This window comes from Emydura macquarii, unplaced genomic scaffold (assembly GCF_026122565.2).
Source record: "Emydura macquarii macquarii isolate MOO-44397 ecotype Brisbane River unplaced genomic scaffold, CSIRO-AGI_Emac_v2 contig_2329, whole genome shotgun sequence".
NCBI lineage: Eukaryota > Metazoa > Chordata > Testudines > Chelidae > Emydura > Emydura macquarii.
The window spans coordinates 31,984-41,647 of NW_027132466.1; the positions used below are offsets into that span (position 1 = coordinate 31,984).

Genomic DNA, 9,664 nt, shown 5'->3' on the forward strand with positions numbered 1-9,664 from the left:
AGCCTTGCTAAAGTCAAGGTATATCATATCCACCGCCTTCCCTACATCCACAGAGCCAGTCACCTCATCATAGAAAGCAATCAGGTTGGTCAGGCATGACTTTCCCTTAGTGAATCCATGTTGACTGTTCCTGATCACCTTCCTCTCCTCCAAGTGCCTTAAAATGGATTCCTTAAGGACCTGCTCCATGATTTTTCCAGGGATTGAGGTGAGGCTGACCGGTCTGTAGTTCCCCGGATCCTCTTTCCTCCCTTTTTTGAAGATGGGCACTATATTTGCTTTTTTCCAGTCATCAGGGACCTCCCCCTGTTCCCACGAGCTTTCAAAGATAATAGCCAATGGCTCTGAAATCACCTCAGCCAACTCTCTCAGCACCCTCGGGTGCATTGCATCCGGCCCCATGGACTTGTGAATGTCCAATCCTTCTAAATAGTCTTGGACCCGTTCCTTCAGCACTGCGGGATGTTCGCCTCCTTCCCATTCTGTGCCACCCAGTGCAGCAGTCTGAGAGCTGATCTTGTCTGTGAAGATCAGACATGTCTGTGAATTATTATTATTATTATTGTCTGTGAATTATTTCATGCCATAATTCAACATAAAATAGGAGTCAAAACATTCCATTATTTTAGTTTATTTATAAAATCATTAAGAACCACTGCCACTTGTTATTATGTTTGGCAGAAGTCAATTTTTATTTTGATACATAATTTGACGGATAATATCAATGCTTATTTTTAAACATTTTTTAAAATTGATTTAAGTTTCCCTAGTGATGGGAAAGTGGGCAGTCAGACAATGGGGACAGACATAAAATAATTATTTAATGACAGTAGACTTTGATATTCAAAATGTTCAAGATTGATAGCTGTTAAAACACCAATTGCCAGCATCATATGGAAAAATATATAAAGTAAAAATCCTTAAATCAAACTCAAATAACTTCTCCTGTAACATTTGTATTAATTTCTTAGCTGTAAATTCCTGTTCGTAACAACGGAAATATTTTTCATTGGTTTGTGGGTACAGTGAAATTGATGTTTACCTCCATTTACCAATACAAATCTAATCCCTCCATACCTATTTATTATTGATTGAAACACCTCTTCTTATTCCATAGATCAAAGTGACTTTAGTTTCCCTTGTGAGGAAACAGTTTGCATTTTGGCTAGGGAAATAAGAAATATGCTCAGGGCTAGATTCAAAAAGGAATATCAGCTTTGCAATTCCAAACATGCCAACACTTATAAAATCACTGGGAAATTATTATTCCCCTCAGTTCGGCTCTGGTGAGGCCACATTTGAAGTATTGTGTCCAATTTTGGGCCCCACACTGGAGGAAGGAAATGGACAAATTTGGGAGAGTTAAGTGGAGGGCAAGAAAAATAATTAGGGGGCTGGATCACATGATTTATAAGGAGAGGCTGAAGGAACTGGGCTTTTTGAGTCTGCAGAAGAGAAGAGTGAGGGGGAATTTGATAGCAGCCTTCAATTACCTGAAGGGGAGTTCCAGAGAGGATGGAGCTAGGCTGTTCTCAGTGTTGGCAGTGACAGAAGAAAGAGCAATGATCCCAAGTTGCAGTGTGTAAGGTCTAGTTTGGATATTAGGAAAAGCCATTTTCCCTAGAAGGGAGGTGAAGCACTGGAATGGGTTACCTGGGAGGTGGTGGAATCTCCATCCTTAAAGGTTTTTAAGGTGAGCCTTGACAAAGCGCTGGCTGGGATCGTTTAGTTGAGGTTGCTCCTTCTTTGAGAAGTGGGTTGGACTAGATTTCTCCTGAGGTCCCTTCCAACCCTGATCTTCTATGGTTTAATGATTCTAACAGTAAATCTTGTCACTTGATCCATTCTAGCAACAGGCATATTTTGACAGCACAATGGATTTTAGCAGATTATGTCCTTTCATTAGACATCTGACGTGTCCTGCTTCATATGAATTATTACAACTGTACAGAAGTGATGAATATGGGGTTTAAAGTGCACTGTTTTGGGGCACAGTGTGCCACACCCTATCTGGGGAAGAAGGCCTTGACCTTCTTCCTCTACGTCAGCCAGTGGCTACTCCTACCTGCAGCTTTGTAATGGCCAGGCCTTCATCTGTTACTCGGTGCTTCTCCACCTAAACCAACTTCTTCCCTGGGCCAAGAGCCCTAAGGGCCTGGCCCTTGAGCACAGAGGCTATGGCAATGGTTTGGGAAATCAGGGGGTTGCTAGTTTGAATCCCTCTCAACACTTGTGAGACGTCACCATTGTAGATGCTCCTGGCACATCCCAGGCCATCTTCGGTGGCTCATCATTTCTCCATCTTAACCAACCTCCTCCCTGTGACAGAACATCCCCTTGTATTCACACACTAGACACTATTATAATAATCTTCATACAGTCATGCCTTATAAGGTGTTATTTGAAAACTAATAACCTACTGAACAGTAAAATGCATCCACTAACATTATGCACATGGGCTGAAATCATGACTGACTTGTTTCCCAGATAAGTTTGGGGAGTTGCTAAACCAGTTTCTCAAAGGCAAAGGGCAGGGCTAAACCCTAGCCAGGTGTCAACAAAGCTGATGGGCCATCTACTATCAAGTGGCCATTCTATGGCAAGAAAGGGAGGGGAAGGGGTAAAGAGATCTTCATCTTAGTTAAAACACATCATGATCTCTCTTTCATCCCTGAAACCTCTTGGCCCTCAGATGGAAATGCTTTTCAAGGAGGAACTGAAAGAAAGGAGGGACAAACACCCCAAGATACCCCTCTCTTCTCTTTCCCTGTCCATCTCCCGCTTTGCACCGGAGAAGACAAAAGAAGCAGCCATTGTACTGTGGGGGGGAAGAATCTTGGCTGGAAGATTTGGTCAGTAATGCTGTTGAAAGCATGTGGTGAGAGACTTTGCTTTAAAGTTACTATAGCTGGTTCCGTTAGGCACTCCAAAGTGTTTTATATTTATTTTTCTTGCAGCCATTTCTGACTCTGCCTCACTGCTTGCACTCACTGAAAATCTTTCTCTTTTAGTTAATAAACTTGCTTTATTGTTTTATCTAATCCCGTGTGTTTACGTTAAAGTGCTGGGTGATTCCATTTAGGGTGGCCAAGTTGTGTGTACATTATTCTCTTAAAGGAATAATGCACTTGATATATTTGGACTGTCTGGGAGAGGCTGGGCAGTACAGGACATACATTTCCTGGAGGGAAAATCTAGGACTAGGAGTGTTTTGGGGTCAAGGGGCACACAGCCCCCCCCCCACTGGTCTGGATTGCACCCCAGTACATCACAGCCATCTACTGGGGTTTTCAGATATGCCCAGGCAGCTAACTCCTGTTGATTTCAGTGAGAATTAGGCATCTAGGGCCTGATTTCTAAAGATATTTAGGTGTTTAAAGATGGAGACGGGGATATTAAAATAAGCATTTTATTCTTTTTGAAGGAAATGAAATGCACTGACGTGTCAAAATGAAATTTAGGTTTTGATTCTCTGAATCAATCCCTGAATCAATTCCAAATAATTCTTGTTTGAATAACAGCATATTTTTGGAAAAAAATCTTGGCCTTTTCTTTGTTAAGCTAAATCGATTGAGCTTCATGATATACATACCAGATCCACAGCTTGTGTAAATTGGAATCATAGCATAGGACTCAATGGAGCCAGTCCCTATGTGATGTAAATGGATGTAGTTCCATTGAAGCCAATAGGCCAGTTTCCCAGATGGTGTAAATTGGTTACATTCTCTCAAAGTCAAGAAATTCCACTGGTTTGTGGAGGATCTAGCTCTAAATGTTCAGCTCGGAATCTTCTCTCACATATTCCAGTTTTACACCAGTCTGACTCCTTTGGCACCAATCCTGATTTATAGACACAAGAGAAAGAAGCTCCTATCCTTGATTTTTAGTGTCCATGAAACAAGAATAAGTGTTAAAGCAATTTAATAGGAATTGCTTAGGCACACAATGAAAGCCGGATTTTTCCCTCCCACAAAATACACACCCGTTAAACATTAGGATTGAGCCAGATCTTCTGCAGGTGTAAATCAGACCAACTGCATTGACATCAGTGAGAATCTGGATTTCCACTGGTGCAACTGAGAGCAGAATCTGGCCCATTTATATATAAACCGTTGTCATGGAAAAAAGGGGCCTGGACCAGGAGGCTCACAGTGAAAAAGTATGTATTGGAGAAAGACAGATGATTAATTCTTGGCAAATAACCTCCACCCAGTCAGTCTCCACAGTGAAGCTTTGATCTCTTTGTTTCTCATTCTGTACACGATGGGATTCAGCACTGGAGGCACCATGGAATACAGAAGAGCTACCTCGAGATCCAGAGCTGATGTGGAGCTGGAGGTGGGTTTCAGGTAGGCAAAGATGCCAGTGAAAATGAACAAGGAAAGCACAGTGAGGTGAGGCAGGCAGGTGGAGAAGGTTTTGTGCTGGCTCTGCTCAGAGGGGATTCTCAGCACTGTGGTGAAGATCTGAACGTACGACACAATTATAAAAACAAAGCAGATTAAGACAAAGCATGCATTAAAGACAATAACACCAATTTCACTGAGGTATGTGTCGGAGCAGGCGAGCTTGAGCAATTGGGGGATTTCACAGAAGAACTGATCCACTGTGTTGCCTCCACAGAAGGTTAATGCAAATGTGTTGCCTGTGTGCAGGGCAGAATTGAGAATCCCACTGATCCAGGCACAGGTTGCCATTTGGAGACAAGCTCCCCTGCTCATCACTCTCTCATAGTGCAGCGGTTGGCAGATAGAGATGTATCTGTCGTACGCCATGATGGTGAGAAGGGAAAAATCTGCTCCCATAAACAAGCTGAGGGAAAAGACTTGGGTGACACAGCCAGCATAGGAAATAGAAGTGGTGTTCATGAGAGAATTAGCAAGGGATTTGGGAATGGTGGCAGAGATGGAGTCAACGTCTAGGATGGACAAGTTCATAAGGAAGAAATACATGGGGACATGAAGGTGGTGGTCAAGAGCTACAACTACAATGATGAGAAGATTCCCCATCAGGGCTGCCAGGTAAAGCAGTAGGAGCAGGATAAAGTTAAGATTCTGCATCTCAGGAACATCAGAGAATCCCAGGAGAAGGAATGTGGTGACAGTGGTTTGGTTGGACATTGTCTTTCTCAAAACATTATGTGCTTCCTGTGGAGGGAAAGACAAGAACCAGGATCAGAATTAGGCTAGTAAAATGACTCTCCTTTAGTGCTAACCACCTTAATATCTTTGAGCCATATCCTTAGCCTGTGAAGTTTGGTGTAATATGGAAACGAGGATGGGGGAATCAGCTCCATTGTCTCGAGTGGAGTTACTGCTGATTTACACTGGGCTGAGTGATTGGATAATCAAGTCCATCGACCAAAGAAGATTACTTTTTATTTACACAAAGTTGAAGGAAATTAAATCAGGACAAATTGTTTGTAAATCTTTTTCACCCAAAAAGGCATAAGGTTAGGTATATTTTATCCTTATTTTAGAGAGAGGAGACGGCAGACCAGAGATCTAGATTCTGCCATCATGTACAACAGCATAAATCTGGGGTAATTTCACCAAAACCAGTGGATTTTCTGTGCATTTACCCTGCTGTAAATGGAAGTAGCATCTACCACGGAGATGGAAGGGCTCACTCATGGTTTCATGTTGACATTGCTGTAGAGTCAGGAACACAGCCTAGGAGGAGTCCAGGATCCCAGATGAAAGAGGCTAGGAAGAAGACAAATGACATTTCAGTCTCCTGCAGGCTTACCAATAACCACTCTTTCTGGAGCACTCATCTGCAGGGTCACCGAATCCATCCCCTGTTGAAGTCATTGGGTTATTTCACTCTTGGCAATGCTTCTCTCCTGATGGTAGGGGTTGGCAGTGACAAAGAAAACACTTAAATATTATCACACAACACGGAATAAAGATGTGACAAGTGAGATTGATGTATGCACCCGCTCCCAAGCATTCCAGAAAGTCTAAACACTGAACACAGTCTAATGAATCTTATACCAGTTTTAACAGTACTAACCCACAGCTGAGCCAGGCTGATTTCCAGCCAGGCCTTTGTCAGTGGTCAGCTGAGGATTAGGGGCTTTGGCATGATCTGGCACCTGGTCTGCCAGCATCACAGTGGTCCTTGTCGAAGAACCCAAACTCAGGGGTCCTTACTTAGATGTCTGTTGCCCAGCGGATAGTCCAAATTAACTAAACAACAGATTAGCAAAGTTAAAAGTTTATTCTTTATGTAAAGAAAGTGGTCCCTATATGCTAGGGCGACTCTTAACATTCAATTCTAAAAGCTTTTATAGCCTTACACAAACATGTCTTTTTATGTCACAATTTCCATGGCATTACGTACTAAAAGAAACTGCTTATCTAGGAATATTTTGGCCCAGTATTTTCAACTTTCCCTATGCAAGGTCTTTCTCTGCATTCCATCGCTGCTGGCGCCCCGGCTCTATAACTATCTTGTTAACCCCTAACATTCTAAGATTTAAACATCTGCTAGAAAGGCACTTTCAATCTCAGGCTTTTGCAGCCATTGCTACCGACCAGTTCTCTTAAGAAACAGAGACTCCATCTTCTTTTCCCTTCACAGTCTTCCCTTTGTTCCTATTAGTTCTACTACTAGGAACACAATCATGATATATTCCTTCATTTCCCTTGCCAATATACCAATACCATATTGACCTTTGCACCATTTGTCTCCTAGGGGGTTTACACTTTTTTTGCTGGAATAATAAATAGCAACATTGCATACAACAAAAAATATTAACATTAAAATTATCATAAACACTATTATACCTACAAACAATTTTTTAAGCCAGTATAAGTCCGGTAACCAAGGAGACAGAGCATTCCAGATGGATGACCATGAAATATCAATGCCAGACGGTGGCATTGGAGGGTTAGCGAATTCATGGAAAAATCTGCTGACAAATTTTTTTTAGTGCATACTCCAAATCACCCACTCCTTGCCAGGGCCAAAACATTCTCCATCCTCTCCAGAACACTGAAGAGTGTTCAGTTAATGGGTTAGAAAACTTCTCTTAGGTCAATGATTATACACAACCTTATGTAGAGGAACTGGATGCACACCTCCAGGCCAGAGATATACTAGGGTACATCTTTCCCTCCACACTGGTGGTAAAGTTTTTCCCACCCAATTTCCACATGCCCACCATACACCTTCTTCTATTGGAGTAACTCCTCTGCAACTATTGGAATGGCCTTGGTATGGCCCATGTAGCATGATGTTAGCCCATTCAAACCAGGTATTATTTGCATATTGATTGAGAGTAGTAGCCTTTTGAATTTTCCAGACCTCTTCTCTAAACCGGCCATTTTTATATAAATTCATATTCTCTAAGATTCATGCACCATTTGTGGGTCTTGTTACACTTAATTCCTCGGGTGGCATCTAGCATACAAGAATAAACTGTTTTCTCGTTCAGTTGAGTGGCATTTGATCCTCGCTTCTGTATCAAAATTTTACTGATTCCTTCCACCGTAGGTATATGGACAATGTATTTACATTTTGAATATTTCCCTACATTCCTTACTTCACAAGTAACATTTAACCAGGGTTTGTCTGATTCTGTTACTGGTACAGATTGTGTCCACTGCACACATATTGGTGCTGCTGGTTTCCTTCCCGGGAGAATTAAGTCTCTGGGATCAACTCTCATTCCCAACCAGTGTTTTATTTTTTTCTATTACTGTTCCCATGGGATTAGTCCAGGCCAAACTTTCCCATTCATTAACTGGCACAGGAATTGATATTAGGTGGTATTCCTTCCCGATGATGGGTTGCCATAAAGGAGCACACCCAACAATCTTTGACCTCTCAAGATGCAGTTAAATTCTTTAACAACGTATAAAATGAATTGGCTTTAAAATCTGCATTGCCCATGTTTAAATTAATTAGAAACATCATCAAAAATAACAAATCCATCTTCTACACTAATTCTAAAACAATGTATCCCCTCAATATAACAGAGACACCACAAAATAATCAATAAAGTGATTTAAAATATTATAAAAATAATAAAGTTCATTAGTATTTCTTTCCTGGTGCACTCTTGACTCCGTTGACCGTCTACTTCAGAACAACCACAAAGGTATTGCCCATGGTTCTTCACCCTTCCACTTCTGCTTCTGGGACCTCGGTCCAGCGGAGCTCCCTCATTGCACTTCGAAATCTGCTCCTTTTGAGGATTAGCATCAGGTGATTGTACTTTCCTTAGATGGGTGCAGTGGTACCAGGCTTCTTTTCCCTGTAGCTTTGCAGCAGTGTACGTAGTTAACAGCACCTGGTAAGGACCATCCCACCTTGGTTCTAAGCAATTCTTGCGTGAAAACTTCTTCAGCAACACCCAATCTCCCGGCTGGATGTCATGCATGGCCATGTCTAAAGGAATTCTCTGAGCATCTCTGGAAAACTTAAAAATAGCAGTAAGTGTCTTTTGTAATTTTATAACGTATACAACCAACTCCTCATCTCCACCCATGAGACTGGCATGTGAAGGTGTCAGGCTTCCCCCCAATTGAAATGGTCTCCCAAAAAGAACTTCATAGGGAGATAAATTTGTCTTTCTAATTGACATAGTTCTTAGACGCATTAAAGCTAATGGTAATGCATCCACCCAATGTAATCCGGTATCAGCCATAATTTTAAATAGTTGATTCTTCAATTTTGCATTAGATCTTTCAACTATGCCTGATGACTGAGCTCTGTATGGAGTATGTAATTTCTGAATTATTCCCAATGCTTTCATTAAAGATTGCATCACTTGATTAGCAAAATGACTTCCTCTATCAGATTCTACCACTAGAGGGCAGCCAAACCTTGGAATTATATCTTTCACTAATGCTTTTAAGACAGTCGCCGTGTCAGCCTCTTGGTCGGAAAAGCTTCAATCCGTTTTGAATACACACATACTATTACCAGCACATATTTAAAACCCTTACAAGCAGGCAAGTCCATATAATCTATCTGCAAATACTGGAATGGGCCATAGATCCATTCTGGTGCCCCCAGTTGTTGTGGCTGGTGACATCCCACTTTATACTTTTAACAGGTAACACAACCTTAAGATACTTGTTTAGCCACTTGATGGATACCTGGAGCACACCAAAATCGCAGAACCTGATCAGCTATCCCCCCTTTGCACGCATGGCCACCTTAGTGGGCAAAGCGGGCAAGTTTAGACAAAAGTGTCCTAGGGGCCATTGGGCAGCCAACAGGTGACCACCATATATTGTCAGAAAAAGTAGCCCCAAGAGTCCTCCAACTGTCCAACTCTGAAGATGGAACTGAATCATAAATCTCCAAAGGGGAGACAGAAAATTGAGCTGGCCAGGAGGCACAGGCTGCCTGCATTCCCAGAGGAGGAAAGGCGTTCCTGGGTGCAGCCCCTTGCAGCTCGATCTGCAAATGCATTTCCACGGGAGACTTCATCCAAAGCAGAAGTATAGATCTTTACAAAAGATAACAGCAATAGAAGAAGGTAACATAATAGAAACAAGCAAATTTTGAGTGATTTGAGTGATTGATTGGATCCAGGTGGGGTTAATTGCGGGGGCGGGGCTTTGAGGGAAAGTGCAGGGCGGGGCAACTGCCCCAGCCTTATAAAAGGCAGCCAGCTGCGAACCAGCTGAGCGGTGAACAGAGGGGC

The 9,664-nt window shown here is 42.2% G+C and overlaps 1 protein-coding gene across 1 annotated transcript; it reads right to left on the reverse strand.

Annotated features, from left to right (window-relative positions):
• Positions 1 to 4,184: 4,184 nt before the first annotated feature.
• Positions 4,185 to 5,120, reverse strand: LOC137161605 (olfactory receptor 14A16-like). Its single transcript, XM_067560983.1, has one exon. It carries the CDS (start codon positions 5,118 to 5,120, stop codon positions 4,185 to 4,187), a length of 936 nt encoding a protein of 311 aa, XP_067417084.1.
• Between the last annotated feature and the right edge of the window lie 4,544 nt (positions 5,121 to 9,664).

Bases quoted from the DNA above. Each gene is read 5' to 3' on its own strand.
- LOC137161605 (XM_067560983.1), bottom strand. From the start codon at position 5,120: ATGTCCAACCAAACCACTGTCACCACATTCCTTCTCCTGGGATTCTCT.